Source organism: Gavia stellata, chromosome 22 (genome assembly GCF_030936135.1).
Source record: "Gavia stellata isolate bGavSte3 chromosome 22, bGavSte3.hap2, whole genome shotgun sequence".
NCBI lineage: Eukaryota > Metazoa > Chordata > Aves > Gaviiformes > Gaviidae > Gavia > Gavia stellata.
This window is the reverse complement of record NC_082615.1, coordinates 6,411,566-6,431,221: the sequence shown is the minus strand read 5'-3', so window position 1 is coordinate 6,431,221 and position 19,656 is coordinate 6,411,566. Positions and strand designations below refer to the sequence as shown.

The following is a 19,656-nucleotide window of genomic DNA, read 5'->3' as shown; positions in this document are numbered from 1 at the left end:
GGTGCTGGCTCCAGACAGCTACAGGAGACTTGAAAATGGGCTTCTGAAAACTTCAGAAATACAGCAAATAGCCTTGCAACCCTGGTAACTGGCCAAATAAGAGGACACCCTTCTTGAAAGCATTTGGTACATGTCTAAAGCACCTGAATTTTACTGTGCCAGTGGGTTGCTTAAGTGCCTGCTTGGCAATATTGGTCATTCGGGGGATTTTTTTTCTCTTGCCTTTTTGTTCTTAGATGGTGAGAGGACAAGTGGGCAGAAGAAGATGGGAGGGATAATGGAATAATAAATACAGTGCTGGGTAAGAGGAAGGCTTAAGTGGTGCTCAAGGACGCAGCCTGTCTCTTCCCCCTCAGTCCACTTAAAACTTTCAAAAGATAAGAGTGCAGGATGTAATTCGGTCGAAGTTGGATCAAAAGCAGTTCTCTCCTTTCACCTCAACAAACATTGCTTGTTGTCTCAAACAAAGGTGAGAAATACTTTTAGCAAGTTCTCCCCCTAAAGGGAATAAAGCAGCCTTCTGACCACAGGTGTTTACTGCCTAATGAGTCACTGTATGCTGCCTGGACATATGTTTCCCTTGTATCTGTAGCTCTGTGATCTCCTCCAGCCCATGTGCAGCATTTGCATGCTAATCTGAATTTGTCCAATAGTTACTGCAGAATTGCCCCCATTTCTCTGGTGGCAAACGGATGCTCACCATCTTAATGCCATATCGATGTGGTTGAGGCTCACCGTATTAACGCCGTGTCTGCGTAGGTTTGTGGAGAACGCAGCCTAGATTCCCTCGATTCCTGTCCACTGCTCTTGCCAAAGAGAGCTCCTTCTCTTGGCATAAGCTTTCTGCTTTGCAGTGTCATGCTTCTGTTTTAATTTTTTTCTGCTTGTGCCGTTCTTTCTGAAGACCCTGGGAGAAGACGTGTTAATGCACTACACCAAGTGCATTAGCTTAGAGGGGTTGGAGCTGTTACACTACAGTCCATCTCACAAAGGGGCCTGGGGTCTTGCCAGCTGGGCAGTGAGAAGATGCATGTTCCTTCGTGTACTTCTTTTTTTTCTAAAATAGCTTTAGCCTTGTGTTTTTGTGGTCCCAGTGTACTTATGGAGAAACAGTGCTGCTTTTTTTTTTTTAATGAATGGCTATAAAAAGTGCCCTGTAGCAGTTAATGCCACACAAAGAATTTGTTTTTCTGCTTCCAGAGGGCTTTGGCTTCTCTGGAATTGGTGAGTTTTTCACAATGAATTTGGCACAGCCTGTTCCCAGATCTGGCTTGGTGACCTTGCTGCTTTCTCCTCACCTTATGCATCTCTTACCTGATTGGAAATGGAGTAAAGGAGGGGTTTTAGAGAGTGGTTACTAAGCAGCAAGGAGGCAGCATTATGTCTGTGTCAGGTTGCGTGAATAGCTTCAGTGTTTGGAGGCACTGAGGAATTTTGGACACACAGTCCAGTGAGTCACAAAAGGTCTTTGGGAGGGGGGCAGGGAGGAGAGGGCAATGCTGGGATACAGCTGATACTGTTTCAGAAACTTTATTTGTGCAGAACTTGGTATGGCTTCTGACTCTCCTGGGGTCTCTCAGAAGCACCAAAATATTTGAACATTGATCTCAATATGGAGAAAGCATATTTAAGAGTATCTTATCCTATATAACACCTCCTGCTCAGCAGACTCTGGTGCAAACATCTGCTGTGCTCCCACAACTGAAGCAGCCTTAATTTATATTGCTAGGGAGGGATTAGCTGTGTTGAGAAGATCTCCAAACAGAGCATTACGAGCCAGTGGAGGTTGCCCTTGAGTTTCTGGTAGAGCAGATTGGCAATATCACTCCTGGAAAGTAACAGCCAAGAGAGAATTGACAGTGGAAGTGTTTTTCCAAAATGGGAATACAGGATCTGCATCACCACCACGCTCCCTGGCATTTTGGTTCATAGAGGGTTTATTAGCCAAAGCCCTGAATGGCACAATTACAGAAGTGAATTCTGGCACCACGTGCAACTGGCCAACCTCGGCAGCCCAGAGCCCTGCAGAGCCCTGGGTGTCTGCGGAGAGGCTGATCAGATGCTGCTCTGAAGTTGCTGTGCTCTGTCACTGGCTCTGGGAGCATTTCAGCTGTTTTTATGTTACTCTAGGGAATGCGTCCTGCTGACCCTGCTTAGAGGACTGCAAGTTGCCCAGGCCTGTGGTAGGCATTCCCAGGGCCTAAGTAGTTTTCTGTGGGCTGGATCCAGCTTGTATTTAGCTAGCTATTCTCTAAAACATTGACTCTTAGATGGTGCCAAGGGCCAGTCACAAAAAATGACGATCTATGGTTTGATCTGTTTTGAGGAAAGGCTTCAAATACAGCAGTTTTTGCAGAATTCAAAAGGAGCTGAGTATCCAGGACTCATTGAAACAAAGCCTTAATTCTTTCATTAAATTTAGACTCTAGCTTTAAAAGGAAACAGAGCGTCCTGTTAGCCTTTGACTTTCCATGGTACAAACATTGCCCTATTATCTAAACTTACATTTCATTCATAATTTTTATTCTTTTGTCTCAGAAATAATATGTAAATTTCTAAACAAATGGACAGTGTCACTTTTTAGGTTGGAAGCATACCTTGACTAAAATCTGTTTCTTTCCCATTCCTCCCAGGAATTCTCAGAACTGGAGAAAAGAGACCCTCAGGAGCTAGTTGGTAAGTTTGCTCAGAAGTATTTATTCACATGTTTTTTTTAAACTAGACCTTCTAGGCTCCCCCTTTGTAAAAAGCATCTTCACTCTTTTCTGACAATGCTGTAGTTTGAATTATTGCCTGCAATGTTTTATTTCAGTGGAACATTTTCAGTGAAGTCTTTTGGGAGGAAGGTACCATGCCTAAAAATATGAAAATATTTTCATATATTGCATGTCTAAGACATCTATGTAAAGGGCAATGTTGGTGTTTTTCTAGATGAGTTTAAAAACAATAAAGCAGTAGCTTTGTCCAGACATCTCTGTGAGAGCCAGTATAATCAGGAATGATGACAATACTTTGTTCTGTGGCTTCAAAAACTTACCTAAAATATCCCCACTTAAATGTGATCCACACAGTGATTTATAGCTGCTGTGTTGACATAGCATACTGTGTTTTCTAATGGTTACTGAAACTTATTTGATTTTTGTGACATCTCACTTATTCATTGCACCATTATTAGATTTGGAAAAAACTCCTGGAAAGTCCAGGGTCATCAGCTGGAAATAGTATCCTCTCCTTGGTCTCTACGGAGCTGTACAGAAAGTGTATTTTATGTTGAAGCTCTATCTTGAACTAACCCTTTGTTCCTGAGGTTACTAGTACAGTTGTGTGGTAGCATGTTATAATATCATAAAAAATAATGAGTTTAGAAGTTGCTTCATTATCTGTCAAGTCAGCTTGTTGAGGCTCAAGCATGATTTTTCAGCCATAAAGTGTGATAAACATAAAATAAGACAGTAAATACTAGGATGCTCAGCTATGACTCCTGCAACAGCTGTCTCTGAAGTTTTGGACTTAAGTCTTTTTCAGTTGGCCTGCCCGGACTTTGCACCAACCCGACTGTTATAATGAATTTTCAGCCATTAGAGGTCAAAACTGTTTTAACCAGTCTCATTGTAGAATGCAACAGAGATCTTTCTCCAAACTACTGATCTGCCCCAAAATGCACACTAGAAACATGGCTGAGACAACAGCATTTAGGGTAAACAGTAAAGAAGAATTATCTGAACGTCAACTGCCCTTCTACTCTCTACTTTACATAAGAGTGAAGCTCTACACTTGTAAAGCAATGTAGCGGGAAGTCCTTTCTTAGTTGAGGTGCAAGGCTCAGGTTACAATTTTGTTAGTGTCCTTTTCCCCCAGTGACTGCCCCATCCACAGGAGATTAGAAGATTGAATCTCATTTGTCTCATGATAGCCCGGATTTGCATGCAGGCTTAAAAGCTGCACAGAGGGCAATTATTACAGTGTCACACACTCGTGAGTGGACAGGGTTGGTGAGTCCAAGACCTGGATTAAGGTTTGTGATATATCCTTAATATCCTTTCCCAATAGTAGCTCATAGAGCAATGTGCAAGCTAGCTTTATGCAGAACCAGGTTATGAGAAGTCAGCATATTTGCCATGCTGGATTCTGTAGGTCTTTTGCGTTAGACCATATCTTATCTAGTTCAAAAGGAACTGTTGCAAGAGCCTTATGGTTGGTGTAACGTGAGAACCACTCCCTTCCTGGAAACTTGGACTTCTAGAGTTCGAATTCTTGAATGGAAAAAAGTGCAGGATTTTCTGACACAAAGCAAGTAACTTCTCTAATGTGGACATCTAAAGTTTAGTCTAGTATCAGTGGGTGGAAGTCGAAGTCTTCCTTAGACAGTTTTCAACACCTGCTTTTTGCACTAAAAGCTTGTGGGCCTGCCCTTCTCTGAAGATAACCTTACGTTGTTCAGCATCACCTTTATTAAAGTCCGTGGTTATGTAGTTGCTTAAGTACAGCATAAATGTAGGCTCCTGCCAAAAGTAACGCTTCTGTTTTACCTCCCCTGGACGCATGCTAATGTTTGTGTGTCTTGAGCTGGTCTGGGAGTTGGAGCCAGCTGAGATCCACCTTCACTGCTCTTTTTTTTTTTTTTTTCTTTTTTCCCCTGCAAGGCTTCCAGCTGGATCCATTCCCTGATCTGCTTAGTGCATGCTAGGTGAGCACTAGAGTTGACAAAGCAAAAAACAGGGATGAGCAGCTGGGAAGGGCATGGTCCTGGCTTATGCTGAAGTAGTGATCACATAAGCAAAGCCTGAAAGAATGGGAGGGGAGGTTTCCAGCAGTACTGCCCTGTGATTGAGGAGGAAGTGTATGTGAAACTTATTTTGATAGATCCCTGCATCAGTGTTGACCTTTGGGTTTTTTGTACCACTCTGAAGAGTACACAGTGCTGGTGGACATAGCATTTGCTGTTTCCTGCAGCCTTGCAAAATAATACTTCTAGGATGCACTTTTTTTGCCCTGAAGTTCTTTGCAGCATGGTGGTTTACCTTTTGGACTGTAAGAAATGTTCTCTCCAGCCCTTAGGATATCTGAGCACAAAGTCAGTGTTCATAAGAGCAGAAAATATGGCTGAGTTGCAGGTCTCTTTCTGCATTTCTCAGCCCACAGAGCAGAAAGGGAACTAGTGTCCTTCCATGGATGGGTGACTCACTGGCATGTTGTTGCCTCCAGTTCTTCGCTCTGATTTGGCTGTTCTGGTGCCAGGAAATCAGAAACCCACACACCCTGGTTTATGCCAAGCAGACTTGATCAGAGTGCCAAAGAATGCAGTTTTAGAGACCAGGCACCACCGGTTTGCATGTCTCCAGGGGAAAGCCATGCCCCTCTGATCACCCTTTCCAGGTCTTTGCTTGGTTTTTTTGTATGGTGTGACCTTTATAGACAAACTGGCACCTGATACTGCCTGTAATCCCTTGTGGCTGCTTAAACACACATACGAGTGAACCTTGAAAGGGACAGGAGTTCTTAATCGTACCTGGGGAGCAGTGTTATTCACTGAGAGTGCCGAGGCAAGATGCTTTACCAGACCTCAGATGATCCACACCCCAAACTGTCCACGTACAGCCAGCTCTATTCCTATGCTCTATTCTTTTGGTTTTCTCTGCACTAGGAAAATATGCATACTCATCTGTAGGAAACAAAGCTCCTGTGTGCCCCCCGTCCATGTCTGCAGCAGAGCCTTTGGACTGTGAGCAGTCGTTTGCTTCTGGAAGGAACTGAGTGCACAGTTTACACTGTGGCGCTTTCTCTCCTGCTGTGCAGTATGTCTTTGTACTATTGGATATACTGGTCAAATAACCCATCTGTCTGAAACTGAAGCAGATTAAATGTAGTGTTTCCATTTAATTATCTGCTTCACCGAGATCTGGCAAGCAAATATCCTCCATTGACTACCTGCTTCACCAAGATCTGGCAAGCGAATATCCTCCATTGACTACTGAGATGCTGAATCTTTGCTAGGTACACCCTGATAGTCGGCTGTGCTTTGGCCTCCTACGCGCGGAGCCCAGGAGCAGCTGAACATCTCTGCCTTGCCACAGTGCATGTGCTGGCTGCACAAAAAGCTAGAAGCACCTATCGCTTGTGCTGATGAAATTTTTAACTTTTAGGTCAACTTGTGGAAGGAGAATGTACAGACTAAGCACTGGTGGCTGTGTCCTTCAGCAGCAGGATGCTTGAGTTGCAGAGCTGGCAGCGCATCGGCTCCTACTTTCTTGAACCCCTGTCTGGGTCATGGTATCTGCTTTTTATGGCCTTAGTTCTTTGTGTGGACTGTGGATCTGATTAGGGGAAGATAGTTACTGTGAGCCCGTAGTGATTAATCATGCCAACAGCCATATTCCTGAGGTCCCCACATGGAGATCCTGTAGGTTGTGAGCCAGCAAATCACAGGCCCAGTTAGAGATTGCAGCCAGTGTCACCACCTATGACTCATGTAAAAGTAAAACTTTGATCTTGGCAGAAATAACAGGATGCACAAAGCAGTTAGATGTATCCTGTAAGGACACACCTTGTTGTTAGGTGTCCATCTGCATTTACAGCTGTATAGGCAGCGGAAAGCTGTGTTTGGGAATTTGAAAACACAAATTTGTTTTATACAGGAGCCTGTGGCCATATGTGCAAGTTCCAGGATTACCTTGAATGATAATCCCAGCTGCCCCCTTCTCTAGGGAAAGATGTGGTGGGAAGAGGCTGTGGAATCGGCCATTCTGCTATCTGTTTAGGGAGGAAGTTGTAGGACTGCTCGAGGGCAAGGATAATTTGCACTTCCTTACTGTAAAATAAGCCTGAAGGGGTTAAACTCATCCTTTTCTTCCTAAAGTTGTGGCATCTCAGTCTGCCTTCGATGTGATGAAATAACTGAGTAATGGTGAATATTTGTCTGTGCTCAGTTTGTGAGGTGGAACAGGGTGCACGTAGCCTCACTGCTGACTCAGTCTTCAGCCTCATATAGCTATGGTGGGATTGCAGTAGACAAAGACGTCTTAATTCCAGTTCCTTATAAGGTGTTAAGAGATGCCTTCCCCCATCAGTATAATGTTGGTAAATGATTGTTTTTACATGGCTCAAACAGAAGAGCAAATGAGCACCAAAACCTGAAAAGTCATGGGTCAAAATATATTGTCTCATTGGGAGCTCTTGTTCCTCCTCTAGTGTTATTTCTGTTTCAAAGGAGCTTTGAGTTGATTGCTGAACATACTCTTATGACTTTGACTTCTTTGATGCTAGACAGTGTTCTTGCTCATAGTTCCTGAGTTTATATGAGCCCACAGTTCCCCTTCCCGTAAATGTTTTGTTTCTCCTTCTGGTTATCTGCAAAGATAAGGAGCCTATGGGATGTCTAACTTGGAGCTAGGCTTGATCTTTAAACAAAAAATTTTTAGGTCCTTTCTTTGCCTTATGAAGTCTGGATTTGGTGGCCTTTTTTCTTTTTTAATGTTTCTGCTGATGCTGTGAATCTCTTAAGCCATTAATCAGCTTTCACCTTTTTCCGGAAAACCTAGTGTGCTGTCTATTATGAACACTTCTGTATTTGCTACTGTCTCTCTGGGTTCCTGAAACTCTAATTAAACTTGAGGCTTCCCCATCCCACCAGCAGCTGTAACCTATTACAAATGTCTGCCTTGTTGTCAGGGAGCTCCAGTTTGCCTGCCTTTCTGTAGGGGCTCTGGCAAGCTTTCCTTCTTCCATAGAGGCACCCTCTTAGTAAATGCCAAAGGACACTTTTTGTTCATTACTAGCAACTGCTGAAGAATTTAACCCTCGGCAACATCTTGATCAAATAGAATGAGTGGTTGCCTGCCAGCTTTGCATCTCCAAAGGATATTGTCCTTAGTGCTTTACATTTTTACAAAGGAAATGGAAACTGTAGTAGGGCTGAACATGTGTAGTGTTGATTATCTGTAACCTCATCTGTCTGATGCTCTGTGCTGGAAGGCAGGAGAGCACACTGTGTTCAAACACCAGTGTCTGTCGTCCTTCGGGCCCTTCTGGGCTTTAGTCAAAGAAGCTGAACTTACACATGCTCGAACTGCAGTTCAGGCAGCTTTTACTGACGAATGTATAACTGAGGAGCTGGAAATGTGAATGGCTTGGTTCATATGACTTCTGTGCTGGTGTCAGGTCTCTTTTATCCACTACAGACTAGGACTCTGGGATGTGTTCCTTGTACAAATTATGGTTGAAAACAATCCCAGCCGCTTATACGCGGCGCAAATCTCCGCACCATGACTTGGCTAGAAAACTGCTTGGGTTTCCTATAATAGTGGGAAAGTAGCAAGCAATAGGGGGAAACACGGCAGTTTCTTTTGCCAATAACTCTGTAAACTAATCTTTACAGGGCAATCAGGTACTCTAATAGTATATCCCAACACAAACAGCTATAGAAATCTGGCAATCGGTACTGGTCTGTTCTCAGTCCTGCAGAACGAGTTGTTCTTTCTAGCAATAGTCTGACTCTGTAAGCAAAGATCAAAGTGCCTGTTAAGGAAACGTTAACTTCAGGATGAAATGTAATTTCTTGTGGTTAACTCCTGACAGCCTTGGGGAGGGTTGTTCCCTTCTTGAACCATTTTGGTTTATGTAGGTAGGTCTTGAAATAAATAGGACCCAAAGCGATTACCTCCCCAAAAATGGCAATGAGCCAGGCTGCTTTAGATTGATCCCATGATCCTCCTTATACACAGCCTGGTTCTCTCTCTGAGAGTATCCTGGCACAAGTTTTGTCAGAGACTCCAGGTTATCTGAGCTGTTCGGAGCAGGACTTTAAAGTGCGTATGGAAGACCTGAAGTAGTGGAGGGCTCGGTATGTGGTGCACAGTGCAGGGGTTTAGATATGTGTTTCACAAGCCAACCTTTCTTCCTCTGAAGATCCTTTGCCTTTGAGGATCTTATCAACAATTGCAGCTGGAGTGGGAAGTAGCTTAGCTTTTCACATTTCCATTCTGGGGCGAAGAGACCGCTGAAAATAAAGCTTTAAGCATGGGTGTGACACAGAGCCGCAATGTAAGGTAGGTATCAATAAAGCAAGCATCGCATCCCTCTTCTAACGGTCTAACCTTTAGGTTAGTTGCTTCTTGCTCAGCACTTCATAAACACCACGAGCACCAGTTGACAGCATTCCCCTGTTACCTCTACCCATCAGTTCTCAATGATAGAGTAGCACTAGCAAGGACATAAATCAAGTTTAATGACTTGCATGGCTTAAATTCCCTTCAGTATTGTCAGAACTCATGCCCAGTTTGCTCTCTACAGCTTCTTTTTCAGAGAGAGTGCGGAACATGTCTCCAGATGAGATCAAAATCCCTCCTGAGCCTCCTGGCAGATGTTCTAACCACTTGCAGGTTGGTATAAGCCCACTTTATTTTTTTAAAAAGCTTGCAATTCAGTAGGGAGGGGGAATATCTGGGAACTCTGCTCAGTATTTTTGCACAAGTCAAAAATCCACCATTAAAGCTGTGTTTTTAACCACACTGAATTTATGAATGCACTGTGTTAATGCTTTAGACTTTACAGCAATTTTAGTTTAGGAATCTCGGAGTAGCTTGAAGCTGTTTCTCAGTCTCTGTGGGTCACTTATGCTTTAAAATGGCTCTTGATCCCACCAGTGACACAGAAGCAATGTTTACTGTGAAGGCTGCTATCCTCTTACCTCAGCAAATTCAGCTGCATAGGAAAGAACAAATCATTGTTTTTCTATATGGGCCTGAGAATCCCCTAACTGGAATAGTTGAGGCAGCATTGACTGGATTCCTTTTCCACCTACATATCTCTAGATGATAAACATTTGGAGGGAAGGCTAGTAACTTAGAGGCAGCAAAAGAAAACAAATGCATGTTTTCTCTGGTGCACGCCCAAATAATTGCAGTAACCAACTTTGCAATAACCTTCTGCTCTGTTTTCCTCCTCCTAATGGAGGGCAAACGAAAGAACAGGGGCTGCTCTTTCCTACCACCCATTTGAGTTTTAACTGCAGTTATCTGCTGAGGAGAAATAAAAGTAAAGAATCACTCTGGAATGCTCTACAAAGTAAACTACTAATGTGCAATGGTGATTCAGAATGACTCACCATCCAGATCGCATTTTCTGCTTCTCTGCAGTGTACCTGGGCACACCCATTCCTCCTCTTGTGCTGTAGGAGGATTTTACTGTTCTGACATCAGTGAATTAGAGTGCGTTAGATCTGAGGAATGCACAGAGCTTGAGAGAGTAGACAGAATAAAGCAGATTTTCTTCCCCTTTGACAGCAGTTTACTATGTTAAATCAAAGGAGAACTTGTCCTCTGTTAGCAGGTCAAACCACATCTTAGAGCACTTTGAGCAAGGAGATGGGATTGTTCTTTAGAGATGCAAAATGTTCTAGGCTTTTCACTGTTGATTTGCTCTTCTCTTTTGTCAGATTCTTCCTCTAATAAACTGTATCTTGAACTCTGCCAAAGGGAGTATTTCTTATTATAAAGTTGACTGAGTAGTTCCCCATTTATGGACTTTGTGAATCGTAGTGCTACCTCCACGGGTAGGGGACAAAAGGGACCGCCTATTCAGTCATTTCTACTCCCCGAATTCACCTTTTTTGTAGTTCCTTTAAACCTCACGATGTGTGCGCTGGATGGGGAGATTGTGTAATTTCTTCGTGCTAATTTTGTGAGGACCTGATGAAAATTTATCTTAGGTTTTTTTAAGGTTGATGAAATAGGACTTCCATATCAGCTCTTAAGAATCCTCTTTTATTCAGGCATCAGCAAATGCTTAGGCAACAGTCGGTTCTGTAATAGAGTTGACTGTCCATGTGAAGGGAGACATGAAGTGACTTCCAGAAGCAGCAAAGGAAATTTGACTCAACTCTCCCATCCTGGAAGACTGAAGGCCTAGCCTCTGGTCTTATTTTATATGCCTCTTGTACGTGAGAAATCTGTGTCAAAAAGAAAAGATGAAGAAAATTACCGAGAATATTCTCCTGGTAATACCACTTAAGTATATGTTCCATCTGAAAGTTTCTGCTTTTGCTATCCCTTCAGCATAACCAGAGTAAAAGTACTTTTAAGGTCTTTCACTACCTTGCTGAGGAAGAAAAAAAATCATTTTTATTTTTAAATCTTTCCGTCTTTTTGGAGAGTAGACTGCTTGAGACTTCCAACCTGAGTCAATTAAGTTGCCTTTTGCAGGGGCTCGTGGCTTTAGTAAGGTATCCATAGACTTCATAACTATGTGAGTGATCTGCAAACAGAAGCTGATTCCATCAAACTGGCCATTTGTGCCCAAGCAGGGATTTAAAAGTGCGTTGTTCCTAAGAGCGTTTGGCTGCCAGTAGACACCACCAGCAATACCTGATGATCACATTGGGTTTAGTTCTCCAGCAGAACTTGGCTCTGCTCGTCTGTTACCCAGGCATAGCCACGAGCCTTGCCTTGTGTGCGGTGTAGCCCAGCAGCTGTTTTTCGGGTGCATGCCTGAGTCTGAAGGTGGGTGTGATGGTCACTGTAAGTTGTGGGAGAGCCTTTGTGGATTTCACGTGTCCCTCTCAGAGCTGGCTTCTACTTCTCTACAGTCAGAGATACAAAGGGAAGCCGCAGACTGAGAAGGAGGAGTGTGCAGTGCTGCCTCAAATGCAGATCACTGAAGCCTTCAGAAAGTGCAAAGATCAATTCCCTTACCCATCCAGACAGTTCATGAAGATACTTGCAGACCTTAAAGGAGGGAGTGTCTGTACTACAGCCTGCCTGGCCTTAGGGGAGAGGTGGAATCCTTGCTCCGTGCAAGGAGGCCACTGGTTCAGTTGGCTTGTTTCCACATAGACACTTTTGATAGTCAGCTGGTGTGCTCCTCCTTTTCGTACTGGCTCACCCTGTAATCTTCCTCCCTTAGGATAAAATTCAAAAACTATATGAGAGGAAAATAAAAGAGGGCATGGATATGAATTACATCATTCAGAGGAAAAAGGAGTTCCGCAACCCCAGGTGAGCCACCATCTTATCCGGTGTGACCAAAGCACCACAGTGCAAATACCAAGAATTGTCCTCTTTGTTGGAGTTACAGTAGAAACAGGATCCTGAGCAGGAAGTACTACTGCTTACAAGAATGAGACAGGCATAATTTGATTGTAACTGAAACAGTAAAATTCTTCTTTGTGTTCTGTGAGGCAACAACTACAGTTGGTGTGTCAGATTTTAAATATACAGGCTTTGGTTGAAGTATTTTAGAAGAACTGTCTGTTCTGGAAGCTGGGAGATTAATTTGAGGGATATGGAAATAATGTGGTTAATTGCATGCCACATCCATCATAGCAAGCATACCTTCCCTGGTTCTGATTTTACTCTTGCAGTGCGAAGAGGTGACAATCTCTTTATACTAACAAATGTGAAACACTTTCGTTTGCTTCCAGCTCACTGGCTCTGTTCTGAACTCTTGTCTTTCCTTTGCAGCATCTATGAAAAGCTGATCCAGTTTTGTTCCATTGATGAACTTGGTACAAATTATCCAAAGGTGAGGTGCAATACTTTTGACTGGCAAGGGAGTGGGTAAAAGATAATGTAGGGATGTAAGGTGTAAGACCTCAGGCTTTCTTGAGCCTGCTTGTTTAGAGGTCCTTTAAGGGAACTTTAGTCTGATCCTCTGCGTTGAAGTGAACATTTTTATGTGGTACTGAGCCTCAGTGCCTCCAACTTTGCTATAATGATTCTGAACAAAAACTGCTGAAGTGTGTAGATGTACATGAAACTCCTTGGGGGGGATAGAAGCTGAGCAGCAGAGAAATGCATGACTTATCCCAGCATCCTTTTGGTTTCAAAGCTGTTTCTTCATTCACAACAGAACGTGGTCCTATAAAAGGAGGTCTGATGTGATCTATGTGTCACTGGGATACAAGAAGAAATCAGTAATGAATATCATCAGTGAACAGAAACACATAAAACATTTTTGAACTGGGTTTTGTGTATATGTGGAAATACCCTAATCCGACTTATTTTTTTCTTTAGGACATGTTTGATCCTCATGGCTGGTCAGAGGATTCATATTATGAGGCGCTAGGTAATTCCAGGAAGTCTTTTTTTGTCCTAACTTAGGTCTTTGTGTTTTATAGTTAATTAACTGCACTAGAGTCTTCACTTCCTTTATAAATGAGAAGTCATCACATGCTGCTCTTTAACTACTTCATTCTGGTTGGATGTGCCTGAATGTTATTGATGCTTCATCAGTCTGGAAAGCCTTTCCATTTAAATTGGTTCTTCAATGTGTTAATCTCTTAAATAATTAATTTAGTGCAGTAATGCTTTGATTAAAAAACAGTAGTCAGTTTCACGGCAGTTTAATTTTCTATACACAATTTGAAGTTTTTGATTGTTTATGATGGGAAGTGTGTGAGAGAGAACTATGGATTCTTAATGTTTCTAGTGCTTCTTGTAACTTCTGTTCTTTCTCAGCTAAAGCTCAGAAGATTGAAATGGACAAATTGGAGAAGGCCAAGAAGGAACGCACAAAGGTAGCTATTCAAAACCAAAAGAGATGGAGATGCAGGGTTTTTGTTTGTTTCCCAGCGGAATTTCATTTTGTTGCTTTGCTGTTTCTTATGAACTGTGATTTGTGCTAATATTGTTTGGTTTTCCCTGGTTCTGTCCTTTTATTCTTGCATGTCTTTTTCCAAGCATTTGTCCTTCATTATAGGTCCGTTTCCCTAGGTTGTTTATTCCACTGGATTTCCTTCTGTTTTGTCAGTATTTTTAAACCAGAGCTCTTAAAATGGTATTCAGTAAGCCAGATACAGGCAAGATAATGCATAAAGAACAGCTTTTTTTCTTAATCTGTGACATTTTGTCCGGTGGCATAGCCTAGTTATAACTTAATTTCCTCACCATGTCTCATTGTGAGACAATATCTGCTTTCTGTTCTCCTTGATGTTGCCTTCTTGTATCTAATTTCCAGAAATGTTGGGCCTATTTTAACTTTAACTGAGCTTGTTGCAAAATGTGCGTTCTTATGTACCCCCAAAAAAAGAACATGGGCTTTGGAAGATTTTATTCCTGACCTTCAGTGGGTGTTGCCTTTAAGCTGGTGGCAGGCATTAGAGAACTGTCTAATGTTAGAGATTGCCATCTAACCTTGCAGAAAGCTCCTTCCATATTCAGTATGTGGAGGTATTTTTTTTTTTCTTGCAGTGCATGCTGTGTCTTGCTACTTGTTTTGTTTTTTGCACAGTAACCCAGGTATCTGATTACGTCCTTGCCCATATCTGCAGTTTTGAAAATATGAGACTGCATGCTGTTGTAGCTCTTGTTGCTAGGTTTCCTGCTATGATGCAGTCGCAGTAAATCGTGCAGGTAGGGACTTGTCTTGCATGTTTCTTAAAGGAAAAAGAACAGGAATTTCTGACTGCATAAATACATTCTTTAATGATCAGGATCTGTCCTTTCTGAGCTATATCAGATTCCTGTGCTTATACCAGTTAACAAACACATTTTTATTGTAGCTGACTTAGGAGCGGGGTTGCAGGAATCCTTAATGATCATGACTTCAGTGTGCTTTGGCCTGAGGTCTACATCTTTCTTCCTGCATGACAGTCAGCTCGGAGGCCAATGTCTTACATGACACTAAAGCTGTTTTTAAAAAACATAGAGAGGTGATGTGGGTTAAAAAAAAGACTGTATCTTAACACTTCATTTTTTTTTGTTTTCTCTCCTTTCTCCTATGTGTCTCTCCCTTCCCAGATTGAATTTGTGACTGGCACTAAAAAGGGTACAACAACAAGTGCTGCTTCTACAACCACCACAACAGCCAGTACCACTGTGGGAGGTAAAGAACAGTTGTGATTGTACCTATTAAGCTGCAGTAATGCTGGGATTAGTGCTTCCTGGAAACCCTGAAGGCTTCTTACTGATTGTGTATATAATGCAAGAAAGTGTTTCTTCTAGGGTTTGATGGACTAGCTTTCCTCTAGGTCCTATATCCCACAGCTGTCCTCTGGAATGAAATACTAGGGACAGGTGGGATAGTGAAGAGGTTTATTAGTGAGTCAAGAAACCTGCTGATGCCTATGGCTGTAGAGTATTCTTGGGACTGGTATATCTCAAAAGATTTGGAAAGACTGAAAATCATTCTCCTGTCTACAGCCTGCCTTTTAAACTGGGAGGGAGAGAAAACACTGGAGGCTGCGTGTGTCCTGTGCCTGTACCTGAGCAACTGAGATACGTGTGCTCTGTTAAAATTAAATATGCTTTGGGGCAGGGAGTGAACCTGTCTCCCCTTTGGCTGGAGTTCAGGTGTAGAGTTTTACTTTTGATTCTTGAAGTATAAGGTCTTTCCTCCTCAACATTTACTGCCAGTGTATGCTGAAATTAATGTGAGAGAAAGTTGTCTAGTCAAGCAGCGGTATATTAAGAGTTGACAAGACAGGGTGTTAAGAAGGTATAGGTGACCTTTAACATAATGCTAATCCTCATTTGCTTGATCTAATTGAATTCACAGATGCCCAGAAGAGAAAGAGCAAGTGGGACTCGGCCATCCCCGTGACAACGATAGCTCAGCCCACCATCCTCACCACTACTGCAACGCTGCCAGGTGTTGTCACAGTGACAACCAGCGCAAGTGGATCCAAAACTACAGTCATATCAGCTGTTGGCACCATTGTGAAAAAGGCAAAGCAGTGACTGGTGTGCTGGGCCTGGATTTTCGGACTTAATTGTCATTGAAGCCATTGTTCTTGGAAGGGAGGGGTAGCTTTCGCCTTTGGTAAAAGACTACAAGATTCTTTGAAACAGACCACAGTTCCCATTTGAAAGAATGGGGGCAGGAGCAGGCATGCCAGCTGTGTGCCCACAGGAATGGACCTCTGCCGAAAATGCCTCTGCCTTTTCTTGCTGTGGGAAGAACCAGTCTGTGTGTGTTGTGCTGGAGGAAGGTGGTATGTGGAGTCAGCTTGAAAAGTTAGCTTATTAAATTACTGTGTTAGGTTCTTCTTTCCTACTTGCAAGTCTGGTTTGGGGGGAAAAAAAAGGCAAGTAGTGAAGGAATATCAGTATTACCCTTGTGTATTCTAGGTCAGGCTCAAAGGCTGCTAGCAGCTTGTGGTCTGTGCCTCCCTCACACATGTTAACTCTGTTCCAAGGGAATTAAAGCAGAGGCAGTTGGTCAGTTTCCATCTTCAAATGTGTAGCAGAGACTTGAAGCGATCTACACCTATGAATGTAGACTCACTCTTTATCATAGTACTGACATCTGTACCTGTGTGCATATCTGTGTAGATCTTAGTGACCACATGTTAAATAGTTGAACTATTGAGGAAACTGTGCTGAAATAGTCTTGTTACCGTCTTGCAGGGATGGAGATTTCTATGCAGAACCCATAAGCTGTAGAGGTTTGATTTGTGAACTCATTTGCAAAGACCTGTGCAGGAAACTCTTCCATTGCTGTGGAATGAGATTGGACAGCAGACAAGCAGAGGAGTGTGTCTGATCTTAATCGTGATATTGTCCATCTTTTGTACTAGATAGTGATGTACTGTGAAATGCACACATGGCAGTTACTGCTTGCTCCACTGTTGTGAAAAAGTATTTTCAGTTGAAAATTTTATTGTATAAATCTTCTTACCTGTGTAGCAAAAAATTATTATAAAAACGGAAAAGTCTTTAAAAAAAACCCTGATGTCATTGATGTGTCTGCATTTCTCGGCAAGGGAGAATCAGTATTCATTTGTTGTGCTTTGGGTTACAGATACCATTAGGTGAGTATGTATTAAATCCATGAGAGTGGGGGTGGCGTGAAGGTTTTTTCACATTATGGATTTTGTAAAATCTCAGACTTGGGGGGGGGGGGGTGGAAATGGGGCATTAAACCGATTTTGATTGCAGATACTTTTGTTGTAGAGGATGTTCTGAAATGGTTGGTAATTCAGCTGTTCTTAATGCTATTTTTTTCAAACCTATTCCTGCATCTTAAACTTCTTCAAAAGTTACCTTCTATTACTAGCACCTGGGTCTTTCATAAACCTTCATCTGTAGAGGACAGTCTCCTAAAAAGGAGCTCAGCAGCCATGGGGTGGTTTGTTCATTGTTTTGAGGCAGGTGGGATAAATAACTTGAATGGTTCCATTTGTGTAGAGAAACAGCTGCTAACCTGGACTTTTTCCTTCTTTGCAGGGGTCACTCCAGATTATTTAAATGATCTTTAGTTCTTAGATCATGATTTTTCATATTCAGTAATTTTTCTGTTTCCCATTGTTTTAAGTTACCGAGAGCCTGTTTTTTCTAGTGCATAAGCAGTGAGAGGAGAGACGGTTGCCAGATCAACGAAAGTGTAAGTTTCTTAAAACTCAGTGTTGCTTTTTCAGGCTTTTTATATACCTTATGTCACTCCTGATCTAGACTTTGCATTTATGGAGACTTAAGGAAGAAATAAGAGGTTGGTTTCCTGCTTATAAGTAATGTTAAAACACTTAGTCTTGGCAGTCTTTTTAGTTTTAAAAAAAGCATCTGTGTGTCCGGCACTGCTCATGGGGGAGAAACCAGGGGGCTGATGAGACTGTAGCATGGGAAGTTGGAGAAATGGTGGAATTGCTCTTTTTAAAGCAATAAAATATTGAAAGGCATGAAAATAGTAAGATAGAAACATCTCTGTTAAATTACTTTGCACTGGGCTGCTGACTTGATTCTTGTGAGCTTGTCACAGATGCCTTAACTCCATCCTCATCCTACGGAAGATGGTAACAGCTCCCCGTCTTCTGTTTCGGGTTTGTAATGTACTCTGCAGAGGATGACACACTTTACCTCAACTGTTTAAGGTGTTTATCTCCTTGCCTTGAGGAACAGAGTTTTCAGGGCTTTCCTTTCAAGGCCAAGGATGTAGTTGTGGTGGGAAATACAAGCCATTAGGTAGCTTTGCAGCTCCATAAGGTGACTGTCCTGTCTAGAATGTCTTGTACAATTCCATCCTGTTTAAAAACTTTTATGGTATAAGTATCTATGTTAAAGTCCTGCTGAGCAACATGTGGATGAAGGTAAAACAGTAAAACGGCAGCAAAGTGGGCACCAGCTGCTGCAGTTTCTCTCAGACTATAGGTTGATGACAAACTTTGGGCACCAGAATGATCGCTGCAATTGTCTGCTCCTGTGAGTAGGGGTGGGAGGTGTGTCTGGGCTTCTAGAACAAGTAACATTACTCTAATGAGTATCCTTAATATGTGTGCTGTGAGCAAGTCTGAAGCTGAGTAAGATTAAATATCTCCTGGAGATGTGTGCCAGTACACAGAAATGCAGCCTAGTGCCAGAGGTACCAGCCAGTCGTGGGCGTCCCTTCCTCTGTCCTGTCTGTAACTGGTCGTTAAGCACAAAGTGGGAGAGTCTGGTCAGACTCATTAATTTAACCAATCTTGCCAGTTAAGGACCTGACACAGGACAACTGCTGAAGTTCTTAGGGATGAATCATTTAACTACAGAAGTTACTGAACAGTGTTCGAATGCAATTACCTTACTCACATCACACATAGTGGCACCCCACCCCTTCCTCTTCTGTGTGCCCTCTTCCTTCTCACTCTGCAGTGTCCATACTCATTCCAAACCTCTGGATTTCTTTGCAGAGTTTACAACCGGAGCTAAGAAACACTGTTTAGCTCTTGCCTTGCTGCGGTGGGCAGGGAGCAACAGTGCCCTGCAACTCTGGAGCAACAGGAAAATGCTGATCAGCAGGGCTCGATGATGCTACATAGGAAGTCTTCTCCTTTTTCCTTGAAAACTAGCTCTGCTGAAGTGTGCTGGGCAGAGATGGCCGTGAGGCACCTGGAGCTGCAGTTTTCAAACTCCTGCAGTAACAGGCTTCTGCCAGAGATCTGGCTGAACTGGGCTGCGCTCTGGCAGCTAACTCCTGAGCTCTCATGACTGAGCGTTTGCTATCCGCAGCAGAGAAAGCAACTTGAAACATGCATGATTTGGTTTTTTTCTCCTTTTCAAAAAGCTGGAGTCGAGTTGCCAACCATTGTATAACAAACTTGCAGCCAGTACAATAGCTTGCTGCTCTTGTTTATCTTGCGTGTTGCCGTCGGAAGTAATAGATGGATACGCAGGTTGGAAACTACAGTTCTAGGAAAAAGCCTCTTTCCTATCTCTGAGAATGTGATCGTACAGGTTGGTGGTTTGCACTTGGCTGTGGTCAGTGGAGGGAGCTTCAGGTGTGCAAGAGCAGTGTCCGGAGGGAAAAGGATCGTTTCCTGGCCCATGAAGCCACAGCCTGAAGCCCTCAAACGGGAGGTTTGACTATTTGCTTGTTAGAAATCTGTCTGGCTGTAATCAGACCAGGCCTGCGTGGTGGCTGCTGAGCACAGGAGGGCTGGAGGGACCTGCTGAGTGTTTAAGTGCCTGTGTTTTAAATAGCCCCTAAGAACTGTAGGCTGTGTCTGAGCTGTACTAATGCAAACTCACAGCTTACACAGCTAAAAGGTTCTTTATGCTGCTGCTGCTGCAATGGTGATTGCTCAGGCTGCGCTTCTGACTCCTGAAAGCTGTAGATACTCATCCCTACCTCTCCTTCCAAGGGGAGACTAACTGTACCCAGGAGAGTAAACTGGTCCCATTTTCACTATTCCTTAGTCTGAGAATTACAGGCTCATGCTCCTTGAAAGGAGGATGAGCTCTGCTTACTGCC

General features: G+C 42.9%; 1 protein-coding gene across 1 annotated transcript in view; it reads left to right on the top strand.

Annotated features, from left to right (window-relative positions):
- SAP30BP (SAP30 binding protein) overlaps window positions 1–16,648 on the top strand; it is a 31,364-nt gene extending 14,716 nt beyond the window's left edge. Inside the window, exons 4-11 of the mRNA XM_059828192.1 lie at window positions 2,634–2,676; window positions 9,289–9,377; window positions 11,899–11,990; window positions 12,456–12,516; window positions 13,008–13,059; window positions 13,452–13,510; window positions 14,733–14,817; window positions 15,490–16,648. Coding sequence (XP_059684175.1) covers window positions 2,634–2,676; window positions 9,289–9,377; window positions 11,899–11,990; window positions 12,456–12,516; window positions 13,008–13,059; window positions 13,452–13,510; window positions 14,733–14,817; window positions 15,490–15,671 — 663 coding nt within the window. The 3' untranslated portion in view covers window positions 15,672–16,648. The remainder of the gene's footprint in view (window positions 1–2,633; window positions 2,677–9,288; window positions 9,378–11,898; window positions 11,991–12,455; window positions 12,517–13,007; window positions 13,060–13,451; window positions 13,511–14,732; window positions 14,818–15,489) is intronic.
- The last annotated feature ends 3,008 nt before the right edge of the window (window positions 16,649–19,656 follow it).